The sequence below is a fragment of the Nannospalax galili genome, unplaced genomic scaffold, assembly GCF_000622305.1.
Source record: "Nannospalax galili isolate Female #2095 unplaced genomic scaffold, S.galili_v1.0 scaffold238, whole genome shotgun sequence".
Taxonomy (NCBI): Eukaryota; Metazoa; Chordata; class Mammalia; order Rodentia; family Spalacidae; genus Nannospalax; species Nannospalax galili.
In genome coordinates, this window is record NW_008341888.1 from 3,694,492 (window position 1) to 3,711,717 (window position 17,226).

General features: G+C 35.0%; 1 protein-coding gene across 8 annotated transcripts in view; it reads left to right on the plus strand.

The window, feature by feature from the left end:
* The window catches only part of Abcb7 (ATP binding cassette subfamily B member 7), a 155,323-nt gene that overhangs the window by 118,151 nt on the left and 19,946 nt on the right, over positions 1-17,226 (plus strand). For all 8 annotated transcript variants that reach the window (XM_008837681.2, XM_029565687.1, XM_029565689.1 and 5 more), the window contains 10 exons: positions 3,943-4,075; positions 4,915-5,183; positions 5,814-5,902; positions 5,992-6,079; positions 6,786-6,960; positions 7,818-7,975; positions 8,867-9,030; positions 9,185-9,314; positions 13,954-14,125; positions 16,354-16,457. In XM_008837681.2, the coding sequence (XP_008835903.1) occupies positions 3,943-4,075; positions 4,915-5,183; positions 5,814-5,902; positions 5,992-6,079; positions 6,786-6,960; positions 7,818-7,975; positions 8,867-9,030; positions 9,185-9,314; positions 13,954-14,125; positions 16,354-16,457 (1,482 nt within the window). The remainder of the gene's footprint in view (positions 1-3,942; positions 4,076-4,914; positions 5,184-5,813; positions 5,903-5,991; positions 6,080-6,785; positions 6,961-7,817; positions 7,976-8,866; positions 9,031-9,184; positions 9,315-13,953; positions 14,126-16,353; positions 16,458-17,226) is intronic.

Consider the following 17,226-nt stretch of genomic DNA (forward strand, 5'->3'; position numbering starts at 1 on the left):
GAAGGATCAGGAAACAGTATTGGTTCCCCAGGTGTCTGGGGCCCCAAGACTAGGAATGGCGCAGGGTCCAAACTAGGAGTATAGAACGGCGAGGCAGGGGGATGGAAGGGTGAATGTGGAGGGAGTCCCGGCGGCTCGGAGAGCTGCGCTATAGACTTACCCCAAGAGGCCTGAGGATAGTAGTGCAGGCTAGGAGCTCCTTAAAGTCTTTTAATCATGACTATTCAGAATCTTTGTCAGATAGTCCCAGTATTTGTGTCATACTTCTGTCTGTTGATTGCACTTTTTAGTTCAAGTTGATATCTTAATAGTTCCTATGATAAATCATTTTCATTGAAACCTGGGTACTTGAGATTTTATGTTATAGGACCTAGATATTTTAATAAATATTCTTTTAGCAGGCCTCCTGTGCCTCTGCTTTATGGAAGCAGGGGTGTTGCCTTATGGTAGGTGGACATGGATGCACAGGTTCCCACCTCAACCTCTATAACTCCTGGGAAGAGGAACCCTTAAGTACAGTGGAGTAGAGTAGGATTTTAGGACTAGCAGAAAATATTTGCAAATCACATATCGAGAAAAGGTATTACATCTGGATTATATAAAGAATTCTTAAAACTCAGTTGAAAAAATAGACAATGCAATCAAACTGTACAAATGGCATGAATAGGTATTTCAGCAAAGAAAAGATATAAATGGCACATAAGCACATTGAACAATGTTTGGTACTCAGGAAAATGCAGATAGAACCATAGTGGAATGTCTCCATACCTGTTGTAATAGTTTGACAGTAGGAAAAATAGTAATAATGCAAAGTGTTTTGGGGGAGGCAGAGGTCCCTCATGCTTCACTGATTATTGTAAAATGGTACAGACACTCTGCAAGAGTGTAGCAGTCTCTTAGAAAGTTGGGCATTAGACTTGCATATCATTCAACAGTTGGACTCTAGGTCGTTTTACCTAGAAAAATGAAAACCTATATCTTTGTGTGTGACAATGTTCATAACATCTTTACTCATAATATTCCCGAAGTATAAACAATGAAAATGCCCTTCAGGGGTAAATAGTTGAATAAGTTCTGATACATCCTTAAATAATACTCAGCAATAAAAAGGGATGAGCTGTTGGTACATGCAACCTTGCTTAATCTCAAGAGCATTATGCAAAATGGAACACAAACCAGTACTTCAAGATTAATGTTTTCGAAATGATCAATCTATGAGTCTAGAGTGGTTGCCTAGGACACTATGGCATGACAGAGTGAGATGAAGATGAATGTAGAGGCCAGGCATGGTGGTGCATGCCTTTGATCCCAGGGCTCAGGAGGCGAAGGCTAGAGAATCTCTGTGAGTTCAAGGCCAGCCTGGTCTATATAGTGAGTTCCAGGCCAGCTGGGGATACAGGGAGACCCTGTCTCAGAGAGAGAGGTGGGGGAGGGGGAAGGGGAGGGGGAGAGAGGGAGAGAGGAGAGAGGAGAGAGAGAAAGAAAGCATAAGGAGTTCTTTCATGGTGATAGAGGAATTCTATAACTTGATTCTCGTGGTGGTGGTTATATGAATCTACACATGAGATAAAATTGCATAGAACCACATACATCATACTTTCACATACCTTAATTCAGGTTATAAATGTTGAACACTGAATGAGTTCTATATGGTTTTAAGTTGTAATGTACCAGTGTTAAATTTGTGGTTTTGATATTGAACTGAAGTCATTTGACGTATTGCTAAGAGATGCTGGTTGAAAAATAGTGAGTTTCTTTGTATATTCTCTTGGGGGGGGGGTACAATTATTCCAAAATAAATGGGTTCAATGAATGATTTGCATTTCTCTGGAATAGATTAAGTCTAGTTGTGTGGAAGATGGAACATTATAGAAAACCAGCATTTGCCACCACTTTTATCGCTAGCATATCACAAGGCAAAGGAAATCTACACAAATGTACTAAGATCTACCTGTAATATAACCCTTATTATTTTATTAGTGTCTACCTTTTAAAAGTGAGAAAATTGACAGTTTTCAGTTATATTTAGTGTTAGCTCTTTGGTAACTTGCTTTTCTGCCCATAACAACACAGGACAGATGACATTCACATGTTCTGCATATTTACAAGAATGTTTTCAAAATTGACCAGACCCCAAAAGCATTTTGAAGAAAGTAAAACTGCACAACTTTATTGATAATACATTAGCTTCCACAATCACTCCCTATAGCTGTGGCAGAGATATAATAATAAGCCGGAAGTTAGGAGAATTGCATGGTAGCTGTAGCCATCCCTTTTCCTCCTACATAAGAAAAGGTATTGGAATGCAGGTGAGCAAATGTGGCCTCGTTATATTGACAACCTGGAACCTTCTCGTCTATTTAAGTTACTTATGATTTCCTTTACAACTGTAAATGATTTAAACAGTGCATTTGAAAGTATTCATTTTAAGGTAAAAAAAGAAATACAATAAATGGGTCCTGTCTTGTAAGATGCTAATAGAGCTATAGCATACTACTAAAAAAATTCTGATTTCAAGTATCTGGCCTGGATTTAAATCTCACCTCTGCTAAATCATTCATATCATTAAAACTCATGGCACCTGAATTTGCTTATATACATATATATACATACATATATATATATCAAGAAATAAATCATAAAGGTTATAAATATTGAGGTAGAAACAACTATAAAAAGACATATTAGAAAATGGAAAGGTCAAATTGGCACAAGTTTCAGAGAAAATACTGTGAAAGAGAAGGAATTTAGATTGGGCTTTCGAAAGTAGTTAGGTAGGGCAAAGGTGACCATTGTAACAGAAGCCACAGCCTGAAGTTACATGATTATAAGAAAATCAAAATTGTAGAATTTGTACATTGGTTATCTGCCATATATTCTATGTTAGGTTACATTTTGAATGTTAGAAGGTTAAATGTTTAAACATTGTATCTTAATATTTATATTCTTAAAAGCATATTCCAGCAGCTGCTTGTATTTTAATGTTATTGTTTAATGTTAACATGCTTGCTTAAAATCTTGATTGACAAGATTTGCATAGCTTCTGTTATGTGACAATAAATTCTTTATATTTACCAAGAAGAGTAGCGTAGTGATAGAACAGGTGCTTCACCTTGGTGTGTTTCACAGGCCTCATAAAACATAAAACTCTTCATTTGTTTTTAATGTGTATCAATTTAATCTCTTCAGACATACTTTGGTAGTCTGATAAATTCCCTATACCTAAATGCTGCTTTTTTATTACATCCTTTTTTTGATATAGTCTCATAGAGATACAAAGCTAATGAAAGCTTAGTTTGCTGTTCATTGGTTTTGTTTTTTATGGTAGAACAAAGAATCTTTAGTGGTGTAAATAGCTCTATCAATGTTTTTTGCAAAAAAAATATAGTGAATCAGTCACAGATACTCATAATTTTTCAGCTTGTATAATCTTTTTTGCTATATGACTTTACCTTTTATGGTGAAAAGAATCACCTTAAAATATTATTACCTACTGTATATAAAACATATTACTCTATAGGGATGGGGCAAAAAGAGAAATGTGATGTAGATGGCCAAGGATATAGTGGGAAAGGAAAGTATATACACAAATAACTATAATGCAAAGCTCCTTGCTGCTTAGTGCCATGAGCTCTGTGGGATTTCACATTACAAATAGCTTTTTTGAGCGACTGATCAAAGTCAATTTCATGGAAGCAGGAACATGTGACTTACTCATATAGCTTGTAAATTAATATTAACATGGCAGTCTGATGTAGGAATCGTAACTAGCAGAACTCCCAATGCCAAAGATTTTAGTCTTTATAAATTGGGGAAATCATTTCAGTTCCAGTTAATGCTTAATATATAAACATTACCATAAATATTAATTTAAGGAAAATATTTATACTTTTTAATAAATGCTTTATGTATGATGGGTAATTGATGTTTTTATATTTTTAGGCTATGAATATTATGGTTCCATTCATGTTTAAATATGCTGTAGACAGCCTCAACCAGATGTCGGGAAACATGCTGAACCTGAGTGATGCACCAAATACAGTTGCAACCATGGCAACAGCAGTTCTCATTGGCTGTATGTGTAATTCTTTAATCTGTCTGCAGGTGTTGACTTTCTTCAAGAAGGTTTCATCTTATTTGAGCAGATGACCTTTTCACCACAAACATAACTTAGCATTTTAGAAGTTTATTGTTTTATGAGATTTTTTTTTATTTTTTTAACTATTTGTATGATATACTTTGCAAAAATTTTGTGCTAAAAGCATTTTTGCTGTGCAAGAAAATAATAAGATTAAATAAGACAGATTTATTGCAACCACTTCTAATAGGCTTTTTATAAGATACCTTTCTATTAAGGCTGGTTATTTTCTTCCTGCTATCTACTAAAGAGAAGTAGCTAAATAATTATATGTACGTTAATATTTTATCGAAAAATAATGACCATGACACAAATCTAAAATTTGAAAAGAAAAAAAAAATGTGAATGCCATGTTTTTCCATGCACTAGAAAGGACACTTTATGAGACTTGAGAGACAGGAGCAGGGGCATGCTTTTAGTCGAAGCACTTGACTCCTTGGATAATTGCTTTTTTCATTTGTTATTTGAGGCAATTGAATTAGATATTGTACAGTTGTCCACAATGAGGCCATCTGGACTATTTATTAAAATTATTTTAATTGGAAAAAGTCAACGTCTGAAATTTCAGGGGGAATAGCACCGAAAGGGATTTAGAAAGAGGGAAAGGTTAGTACTCATTAAGGTAGATGAGTTCTAGGTTTCTTATAGTGTAACTATGTTGTATTATTGGCTGAATTATTCACTGTACAAAGATTTTTCTGTGGCCTGGCCACTTACACTGCTATCATTCTAATGTTTCTATGCCCCCCCTTTTTTTCTTTTTAATGTTGTATTAGATGGTGTGTCAAGAGCTGGAGCTGCCTTTTTTAATGAAGTTCGAAATGCAGTATTTGGCAAAGTAGCCCAAAATTCAATCAGAAGAATAGCCAAAAATGTATTTCTCCATCTTCACAACTTAGATCTGGGTTTCCATCTGAGCAGACAGACAGGAGCTTTATCTAAGGCAATTGACAGAGGGACAAGAGGTATCAGTTTTGTTCTCAGTGCTTTGGTATTTAATCTTCTCCCCATCGTGTTCGAGATGACACTTGTCAGTAGTGTTTTGGTAAGTAATGCATTTTTCATTGCAAACTTTTATCTTACAATCTCATTAATAGCAATTGAATATTTTAAGCTGTTTATGCTGTTGCATGCCCATGGGTTTGCAAGTAAAATTCTACATTGCCAGAAAAATGATGATGTTTGTTTCATTATTTTGTCACAAGCTTTAAAAGACTGTCCAAATTCTTTATCATTTTTTTTTTATTTTTAAGAACGGTTTAGTCCTATACATAGAGCATCGTTAGTGCTTGCCAAGTTTTTTAAGCCAAGAATTTTGTTTATGGCATTGGACTGATTCTCTCAGAATATCTAGGTTTCTATTTACGAATCCTAACATTTTAAACGGTTTAATCATTTAATTAACCAATTTCTCTTTAGGCTTATTATACAGCTTTCATGTTGGAATTTGATGGTGGTGTAATTGTGACAGGTGCAGTTTGACTTTTTTGTTAGATTTTTCTTTTCCTGAGGAGATTGTCTAATGTATTCAACTTCAAAACTTATTACTGACGTATATAACTTACCAGCATCATACTTTTTATAAATCTCTTTTGACTGAACTTCGCTGTCATATGTTAGCAACTGAGAAGAACAGTAACTGCTTCTCATTTCTTCTCTTGGCCTCTTCTTCCAGTATTATAAATGTGGAGCCCAGTTTGCATTGGTGACCCTAGGAACACTTGGTGCATATACAGCATTCACAGTTGCTGTCACACGATGGAGGTATGGTATTCCCCTGAGTCCAGTCACAATTCAGAAAATAGTTATATTATAACATATATGTCATCCTTGTGCAAATCTTTGTCTTACAGAACTAGATTTAGAATAGAAATGAACAAAGCGGATAATGATGCAGGTAACGCTGCTATAGACTCACTGCTGAATTATGAAACTGTGAAGGTAATCTGTTTAAGTATACTTTTGTCTGCTTTTCATGCTGGTTAAGATTTGTTCTGTCATTTAATCTAATAGCTACTAAAAGAGCATCAGATTAGGATAGGATCTCTAAGTGAGACTGAATAATGCTACTTTGTTTTCCTTTTGTTTAGAAAAGTGCCCTGTCTTTTTTCCTCTGTTTTTATTTGGCGACATCAGAATTTTACCTTCTGAATTAATTTATAAGTGATTATAAATATATGGTTAGCATCTGATTCAGAATGAATATTAAGCTAATGAAGCTGGCATGTGAGTTCTTGATCCTCTTTCTATCTCTCATTGTGCCTAGCATAGTGCTTTTCCTAATTCTTTCATTCGTTTTTACATTTTTTCACTTAGCAAATAATTGGTGAATTCCTCTAATGTGCAAAGCAATATACTGAGTGCTATGATGAGAGAATGTGGTAAAAAAAAATGACTACAATGTAATCCTTGACTTCTCAGAATTTTATAATCTACTAGAAGAGTTAAAATAAGTATGCAGATGACCAGATAAGAAGGTATGGTGAAGGCCTTCACAATGGTGAATTCAGATCAGTAAAAGGCATGGTTTTTAAGATGGGGTCTGCAATACAAAAGTGTATCCATGTATAATAAAGTTTGTACCAGTCATGGAAAAGGCAATTCAAATTATACTTGTCCATAGTTACTATTTTTATATATTTTGTAGTATTTTAATAATGAAAAATATGAAGCACAAAGATACGATGGATTTTTGAAGACATATGAAACTGCTTCATTGAAAAGTACCTCAACTCTGGCTATGCTGAACTTCGGCCAAAGTGCTATTTTCAGTGTTGGATTAACAGCTATAATGGTGCTTGCCAGCCAGGGAATTGTGGCAGGTAATGGATGCATGGATATCATATTTAGAGACTCTGTTGCTTACCTTTTATAAATAAAGGCTAACAGAAAAAATATATAAAGTGCACTCAATAAAGCACTTAGGCATTTTTGGAGTGTTTTTAGTTTTGTATCAGAATGTGTTTTCTTGATTGGCCATTATTTTGCTTCTTTTTTTTGGTTAGCACTGACTTACTCAAAGAGTGTCCTGTTGACACATTTTATGGGTCTACAACCTAATTCTTTTAGGAGAAACTTTTATTTTACCATCTAGTATTTACAATTTCTCTTGTAGACCTGGAAAGCAGTGCCATTAGTTTGGTGCTTAAAGGACCAAAATGTAGTACATCCAGATTTATAATTACCAATATCTTTCTAGTAATATCTGTGCTTATTTTTCATTCATTCACTCTGACATTAAGATGAGACCTGTCATTCTCAGTCATGATATTCATTCACTCAAAATTTAATGTATGTGCTTTTTGTAAAATTTCTTTATTATACCACATAGAAAACTGTTATTATGTCTTAGAGAAAGAAACATTTGTAACCTTTGATTTCTATCCTCACTCACACCATTCTTTTTGTATATTCCACAGGAGTGTATCGTGTTTTCCCCATTCCACTTAATGTATATCAAGTTCATTATAATACCTAATTCATGCATTCATAAGCTGAGATTTTATGAGCCAAAGAGTCGTCCTTGATTATGTAAAGTGCACTCAATAAAGTATAAAGTATATTTAGAACTGAATTTCATAAAAATAGGATAAAAAAGTTTATCTGGCTTAACCTAGAAAAGCTTATAACTTTCATCTGGAGCACTTTTGTTTTTTTCTTCTGCCAATTGTGTCCTAAGGTGTCCTTACTGTCGGAGATCTAGTAATGGTGAACGGACTGCTTTTTCAGCTTTCCTTACCTCTTAACTTTCTGGGAACTGTATATAGAGAGACCAGACAAGCACTCATAGATATGAACACCTTGTTTACTCTACTTAAGGTAGACACTCGAATTAAAGTAAGTAAAAAAAAAATATATATATATATATATACATATACCCATATGCAGTAATGTATTCAAAAAGTATGTGAACATCTCATTAATACTGGATTGTTCTAGGGAGTTATTCTTAAAATATTTTTTATTTATTATTTTATGTATATGAATATATTGCCTGCATGTATGTAAGTGCACCTGTGTCATGAGTGCCCGAGGAGGTCAGATGGGGGTGTCAGATTCCCCTGGAACTGAAGTTATAGACAGTTGCCAGCTGCCATGTGGGTGCTGGGAATCGAACCTGGGTCTTCTTCAAGACCATTTCTCCAGTCCCCAGGGTAGAGGGAAGGGTATTCTTATATCACCAGATTAACAAAACAATTTTTGTCTTACAAGAATTGGAGCTGTTGTGTATATTAAAAGATTATTATAGCTTTCACTTTTATGTTTAAGAAACTTGAAATGTTAGCAAAAAATATTGCCTAGAAACAAAGTTTGTTAAATTATTTGTACTTACATTGGCTTTCCTTTGGCTAATAATGGTATAGAATTTGTGGTTGCCTCTCTTCATAGATTCCACCCCTGTTTTCCTTACCATGGTCTTTCCTTACCCCCAAATATTTCCCAGCAACCAAATATACAAGATTTTCATACCTGCATATTTATGCAGTGATGAGTGAAAAACAAAATTAATTTTTGAAAACATGCTTGAAAGTGGCAATACTCCACTTACATAAACCTCCTCCTGCTCCATTATTTTCCTTTCTCTCTGTGAATTCGAAAATTGTAGATTCTTTGAGATGTTATGTATAAAATGCACAAAAATTCAATTAAAATGAATTTTTAAAAATCATCTGCATAGCAGCTGTATTCTTAAGTGGTGTGAAATTGTTTTTTTTTCTTCTCTGCTAGGACAAAGTGATGGCTTCTCCCCTTCAAATAACATCACAAACAGCTACAGTGGCCTTTGATAATGTGCATTTTGAATACATTGAAGGACAGAAAGTCCTTAGTGGAGTATCTTTTGAAGTCCCTGCAGGAAAGAAAGTGGCCATTGTAGGAGGTAGTGGGTCAGGGTGGGTAATTTAGTTATTTATAAAATTCTACATTCTTGAATGATAATTCTGTATGTGAAATTTTTCTTATGGTAAAATGATTACTGTGGTTTAAACTGGAGGTTTCCTAAATGCCAACAGATGCTGAATAACCTTTTTTCATGTCTAATTTCAGAAAAAGCACAATAGTGAGGCTATTGTTTCGCTTCTATGAGCCTCAAAAAGGTAGCATTTACCTTGCTGGTCAAAATATACAAGATGTGAGCCTGGAAAGCCTTCGACGGGCAGTGGGAGTAGTACCTCAGGTATTTAAAAACCGAAAACTTCAAATATTTATTGGGTTAGTGGTTATGTAACTAGAATAATTTGAATCCAAGGAGTCAACATTTGCTAGTGAAGTGGGAAGCATTAGTCCCTTCAGGTGAAATTCTGTTAGTGTAATAGAATAGACGAAGCACAGACCAGAATCGAATGTGGATTCTAACCAGCAGAACTATAAGACTTATTATATGGTGTAGGTCTCAGTTTTCTCATATCTAAGATAAAGATACCATTTATTATATAAGGTATAATTATTGTTAGTCAACTAGAGATAATATCTGTAAAGCACGAAGCATACTATCCATCATATAAATGTTCAGAAAATGAAAACTAGTAATTTTGAATAGATTTCAGCATAGCAAATTTATAATCACAAAGTAGTTTGCCTACCAATCTTCAGTTTGTATGCCTTGTGTACATTGTGTCCTCCTTACTACCAAGCATATAATGACTGACCTATAGTAAGCATTTAATAATATTTGCTGAGTGATGTTGGGACAGAAATAAATTTAAAGTAAAGCCTGAGAAGATAAGTAGATTGCCCTATAGGATGTAAGATTTTCTTGTATTAAAAGCTTGTAGAGGGAGATTGAGGATGTTAGCTGAGTGTTACAGTACGTATCTAGTGACATGAGGCCCTGAGTTTGTTCCCCCACAGAAGACAGAGAGAAAAGAGAGGGAAGTCTTATTTAGAGAGACCTGGGAATTAGTTCCAGCTAGTTTTTATTATAAAGTTGATTCCTTCAACCAATGTCAAATCTCTCGGAGAACAGATCGAAATATGGGGAAGAGAGAGCATAAAACCTCAAGTAGTCAGGACGGTCGTGGTGGATCATACTTGTAATTGCAGCGCTTGGGAGGTGTTCTACTTTGCTTAATGTTCTATAATAAAGCACTCTAACCAAAAATAACTTGGGGAGAAAAGGGTTTATTGCATCTTACAAGTTACACTCCATGGTTGAGGGAACTCAGGGCAGAAACTTGGAGGCAGTAACTGAAGCAGAGACCATGGAGGAATGATAGTTACTAGCTAGCTCCCCATGGTTCACATTCAGCTACCTTTCTTATATAGCCCAGGCCCACTTGCCCAGGGTTGGCAGTGCCCACAGTGGACTGGGCTCTCCTACATTAAGAAACTGCTAATCCAGAAAATGCCTCACAGACACACAGGCCAGTCTGATGGAGGAATTCCTCATTTGAGGTTCCCTCTTCCCAAGTGTGTCTAGTTTGTGTCAAGTTGACAAAAACTAAGCAGCACAGGAGGCTGATAAGGAAAATTGCTGCAAATTTCAGGCCAGTCTGGACTTTCAGACCAGTGGGAGCTACAGAGAAAGTGACATGACATTACGCTACCACATTACAGTTAATAACCAAATAAAACAGCTTGACCATTAACTTTAATTTTTAAGAGATATCTCTTGGAACTGTGTCTAGGAGGCAGGCTTCACCCATACTTTCATTCAAAGTAGGTTCTCCAGCATCAATTTTTGGGAGCTGCAAATTTAGATCCTTCCTTATCAGACAATCTTGTCTTTTCATCCTTAGGCCTAAAACATCTCATATACATAATGTCAAGCATTCTTTCTCAGTCTTTATTGTTTTCAGTGAAGATGTGCTGGGAGTACTGCCTTTCAGTGCTTTGATATATTAATTCTCAAGCATATCCATATTAATTTGTTATCTTAGGGTGATGTATCAAATTGAGATTCTGAGGAATCAAGTTCAGGTAGCCAAGTTACAAGAGTACATGGTTCAGTGACTTCATAGTTTTCTGTTGGCAAGGTTAAAGTCATTAGTCCAGATTCTGTCCATTTTATAAAAGTCATTCCTACAGAGTGAGACCCTGCCTCAAAAAAACAAAACCAAAAAAAGAAGAAAATGTGAGTAAGCATGGATATGCCAATTATAAAAGATTCCCAAGTTCACCAGCATATGGCACTCTTCTCTGTCCTGTCTTTTGCTAGGAATCCCTAATTTTAGGGTTATGAATCATTCAGGGGCATCATTGAAACGCCAGTTCTTTGTCACACACTTTTCTGATTCTGTTGGGCACTGTGAGCCCAGAAACCTGTATTTTTGAATATGCATCTTAGGGGATTCTGATAGATGGTTTCTAAGACTATGTTAAGAAACATCAAACTATACTGTTTATCAGGTGAACTGGATTCTGGGCTATGACTTCAAAGGGTTTTAGTGTCCTCATTCATATAAGTAGATTCCTGCCGTCCACTTGGGCTATATAATGATTTCACTCATCCTTTTCAAAGCTAAAACATTTTATTCACCAAAAAAGAAAGCTACTCATCCTTATTGGAGACATTAGTAACATAAAATTAGGAGAAAATGGGATAACATTTTTACCTATCAGATTGATAAGCATTTTGAAATTCATAATATCCAGTTTGGACATGGGTATGTAAAATGGACAGTCTGGTTTTTCTGGTGGGCATATATGGCAACTTGTCAATATGCATGAAGTGCTAGCAAAATAGTAATTCTGCCTCTAGGAAATTTTAGTAAGAAATTAGGCAAAAATATAAAAACTAGTCTTTATATGCAAGAATGTTCATTATAGCATTATATATAATAGTGAAAGTTAGATATAAATATCCAACTGTAACTGAATGGAAAAAGTCTCATAGGATCAGGTGACATTTATAAACATGGTTTTAAAGAAAACTGAGTCACAAACAGTATGCCAATACTGTTTCAGAGTTTGCTGAAAAAAAGTGGCATCAGAATATTCTAGGGTTTTTATTGTTGTTGTTTTATTTTGTTTTTTATTTTGAGTCAAGGTCTCACTGTGTAGCCCTGGTTGACCTGGAACTCACTATGGTAGGACTTACAAAGATCTGTCTCTGCTTCCTGAGTGCTGGGATTATAGGTCCACACCACCATGCGTGGCCAGTTTTCTAATATATTGCTTGCAAGTAGTGAAAAAAATAGGAGAATATATGCCAAAGTATCAGGGTTTTTTTCTAGATAATGGGGTCAATCGTTATTTCATGTTTTGATTTTTAAATTTTATTGTATATTATGTATTATATGTTATTGTACATAGGTTGTCAGATACATATAGATAATAATGTGGTTACTGAAATGAAATGCATTGAGTTCTATTGCTCACAAAGTTACCCATTTTTACTGTGTGGCAAGAATAGCTAAAGTGTTATTTACCAAGAATCATTTTTTAAATGTCCATTTATGGTTTTGTCTTTTGGGGATAGGGTCACACTCTATAGTACAAGCTAGCCTTGAACTCATGATTCACCTGTCTTAGCCTTATGAATGCTGGGATTTCGAGAGTGGACTGCCACACTCATTTTCATTCCATTTTTATAATCTTCAGTTAGCATTTATTTTTTCTGAATATGAAACACTGTAAAATAGTCCTATTTAAAGACCTTTGAGCTTATTTGGTACCATCTTAATGTAAGAAATTTTATGTTAGTAATGGATACGTAAATGATTAAAGTATCTGAAATAATATCTGAAATTCTGAGCCTGATAATCATGTAAAAGAAGCTCTTATTGGGTCTCCTAGTTAATGTTAACTGTTGGAGCTATTTTATTTCTCCTTGTTTCCAACCATTTGGAGACTGAAAGAAGACTAAGAGATGAATACCCACTTTCAGTAACTTAGCTTTAGTGTGCTATGGCAGAACAAGTTGAGTAAGCTTCTGGTGAACTTTGATAAATATATAGATGGTGCACAAATTGTTGGCTAAGTTTCAAATCCAAAGTACATCTTCTTAGAAATACAGGAAAATGCTGGGCATGGTGCATGCCTTTAAACTCAGTACTGTGGAGGAAGAGGCAGATGGATATTCTCTGAGATCAAGGCTAGCCCCGTCTACATAGGGAGTTCTAGGATAGCTGGGGCTACAGAGAGACCCTGTCTTAAAAACAAAAGCAGAAAAAGAAATATAGGAAAATATATTTAATCTCATTAGTAATTAAGGAAAAAAGAATATTTTACCTCTCAAAGTAGCAACAAAGAAAAATTACTAATATCCAGAGTTGCTAAAGATATTGATAAGATCTTATCCATACATTACTGCTTACTGTTTTTGCAAGATTTTTGAGCAATAGTGTCACACGGTAGACATAGACTTCTTTTGACCCATCATTCTGCATCTAGGACTCCCTTTTGCAGAAATACCCAGGTGTGTAAAGTCATTTCTGTAATGACATTTTATTCCAACATGTTAATCATATTAATGTACATTAATGGGGGAATAAATTATTATATCTAGCAATAAATTATATCGGTAGCATGAAATGTACGACTGTTAAAGAAATGAATTGTGTTCCTGTTATACATATGGACAATTCCCATGATATGTCAAGTAGAAAAACCAGTTTACAAAATAATATGTATAGATTGGGTTTCCTTATAGTAGAAAAAAGCATATGTTTAGGCATGTAGATATCTAGAAAAAAGTTGAATTAAAACAGCAAATTACACATGGTGATTAGCTCTAGGAAGAGAAGTGACTGTGGAGACTTTGATAAAAGAGACTGTCAGGTTTTATTCTTTAGGTCTTTACAATTGATAAAATTTTTATAATGTACATACATGCATATATGTTTGTATATTTTTATATATATATATTGCTTCAGGATGCTGTTCTCTTCCATAATACTATTTACTACAACCTCTTATATGGAAACATCAATGCTTCACCTGAGGAAGTATATGCAGTAGCAAAATTAGCTGGTCTTCATGATGCAATTCTTCGAATGCCACATGGGTATGACACCCAAGTAGGAGAACGAGGACTCAAACTATCAGGTGATCAAAGATTTTAAATCTTGTATATTTAAAGTTTGTATATTCTCTTCAGACTAGTTTTGTCAGAACCATTTATAGTATTGATAGAACCTCAGATTAGTGCTAATTTATAATCCACAGTCTTTACATTAAAGGAAAGTACCTGGGAAAGTAGTAGGAGCGATAATTCAGTAGTGAATAGGGTATCTTTACCATTGTTTATTAGGTGGGGTTCAATGGCTTAGGCCTCCTTATACTTGATCCGCTTCCTTATCCTTGTTAGCGCAATGGTTAAAGACATTTTGAGGCTTCTTTGTTTCCATGTAAATCTTTAATCACGAGGATGCTAGATTTAATGAGATGACTTTACAATGACTGAATATTTTGAAAGTTCATTTATTGACAACATATTTTTGGTACATACTATACCTCCTATTTGGCTCCTATGCAAAATGATTTAGGGGATAAATAATCCTGCTGTCATGGTATTGGCAATCGTTTAGAAAGTTTTGATTTAGGTTTAGAAAAATCCAGCAAAGATTTTCTAGCACCTTATGTCTTGTGTATTAGTTACTTTTCTGTTGCTGTGATAGAAACTCTGACTAAAGCAACTTATAGAAGGAAGAGTTTGAGCTTACGGTTCCAGAGGAATAACAGTCCGTCATGTTGGGGGGCACGGTGGCAGGAGGTGGCTGGAGCAGGAGCAGGAACAGAAAGCAGAGCACTCACATATTCAAGCAGGCACAGGAAGCAAGAGAGCAACTCCAGATCCTGCAAAGCTTAACAACTGTAAGCCTGCCCCCAGTGATGTGCTTCCTGCATCATAGCCACACCTTCTAAGACCTTTCAAAACAGTGCCACCAGCTAGGGATAAAATGTCCAAATACTTGAAACCTATGGGAGACATTCTCATTCAAACTACCATATCTTGTCTAATACTCATAAGTTTATATATCTTACAAGATCAAAATTCTCCTTTCAAAACAGGTGCCACACCAAAACTAACTGCTTGCCCATCTATCAATCCTATAACAGAAAGCTTCTGAAAGAAGTACCTCCTAAGAAGGACTAGTTCTGAAATGCCTCTCAGATTTCAAGTATAAAATCAATTCCAGTTTTAATTCTATTCAATGGTATATTGAAACCCTGTCTCAAACGCCCCCTTCCCTGAATTCTATATTATATTCATTTAGTTTGTGCATGCACACATGTGTGTGGAGGTCAAGGGACAGCTTGTGGAAATCACTCCACCATGTTGTTTCCCCCAAATCTTATATTACATTTATTTAGTTTGTGCATGTGCACATGTGTATGGAGGTCAAAGGACAACCTGTGGATGTCGATTTTTTTTTTCTTTCCACCATGTGGTTCCTCAGGATCTAACTCAGGTCATCAGGCTTGGCACAAAGTGCCTTTACTCGCTGAGCCAGCTCACTTTATATCTCCTTACATATAGTCACAGTTTATTTTGGACACAGATATTTCCTAAGTATTTTCCTATTTTTAGGAATAAATGTAGCCTTGCACCTTGTGATAGAAAGAGTGTTGAAATGGAGCAGATTCAGACATACTCTAGATTCTGCTGAAACTTGTTCTGTGACCTTAAACAAATGATCTCTGTAGTGCTCTGTTTCTTTTAGTTTAAAAAAATGTTATTATGCTTGAGGCCTATAACAAATAATTAAGAGAAGGCAAAACATTTTTAATATATGTCCTTATTTTGAAGAATGTTATGAAATAATAGCTTTGTCTCAAAACATCCTTGGGCATATTACCTGAATGGTACCTTTTCATGTTAAAAGAGGTAAGTTTGGATATTCATGGCTTCATGTCTTCAAGTTTTCCAGTTTCACATTGTGAATTTGGATTTTGGTTTCTTTTATTCTTTGATATTGAAATTTTCCTATCTAAGGTTGTTGTTGTTTATTGAGAAATATCTATAATATAAAGTAACATCTATGATAAACATGTTTCTGATGAGAACAATTGGAGAATTAAGGTTGTTATCTCTCCTCACTTTTATTTTCACTGACATGAATCAGATTTTAGGATTGCCTTTATGGCTGAGGAATTATAGTCTGTCATAGGATATCTTACATAAGCTTAGACTATACAACACTGTACAGTGAAGACCGAAAAAGACTGTAAATAAATGTTGAGGGTCAACTTGATGATTGTAATCAATAGAAATACTAAAAACGTACTATTCCCGTATTATGTTTCCTTAAATTATTTTTTTTCTTTTCTAGGAGGAGAAAAACAGAGAGTAGCAATTGCAAGAGCCATTTTGAAAGACCCCCCAGTCATTCTCTATGATGAAGCCACTTCATCATTAGATTCAATTACTGAAGAGGTAAATGACAGCGAAAGTATAGAACTCTTAAATGTTTCTGCTAGGAAGCTTCTGTATATTGCCTACATTACTTGGTATTTTGAATGACTTTCAATAGGAGGTGTTATAAAGCAAAATACCTAGCCTCTTCCTCCCATAGGGCAAGTGTTTATGGAATGGTAAGAATGCCAGGTTTTATTAAACCAGATGATATATTGCTAAATTTATTGACAAATATGCCTCCTTTTGAAAGTGTGTGATAACTTAGGCTGTTGTATTACCCTTGGATCTTGCAAAACTGTATAAATCACCTAGTATGTGGATGAAGGGAGGTTTAGTCACTCTCCTATTGTCATTTAGCAGTCATTAATACAAGTCATGTGACACAGTGAACACCAGATAACCTTTTACTTATGGAGCATCTCATTGAGGTGCAAGTTAGGCATACAACCTTAAGTAATAATATCTATTTTTTTTCATTTTACAAGTGTTATATAACAGTAGATGTGGTGACACTGATGTCATGATACTCTAGCAGCCGCATCATGCTTTGTAACAAAATGTTTATATTACATACAAACATCTCAACAGCAATGATGAGTTCATGAACTTGGTTCACAACTAAAGATAGACAGATATTGTCAGTTGCCACTTTTTATTCAGTATATGGATTAAACTTACTGTTAAAAGTATAGATCTCCTTTCATCTATACAGGCTGTATGGTATAATATTTACATATGGAGTTAAATTTTAGGGTACATTATTTCATCAGCAACATACTTAAAACAG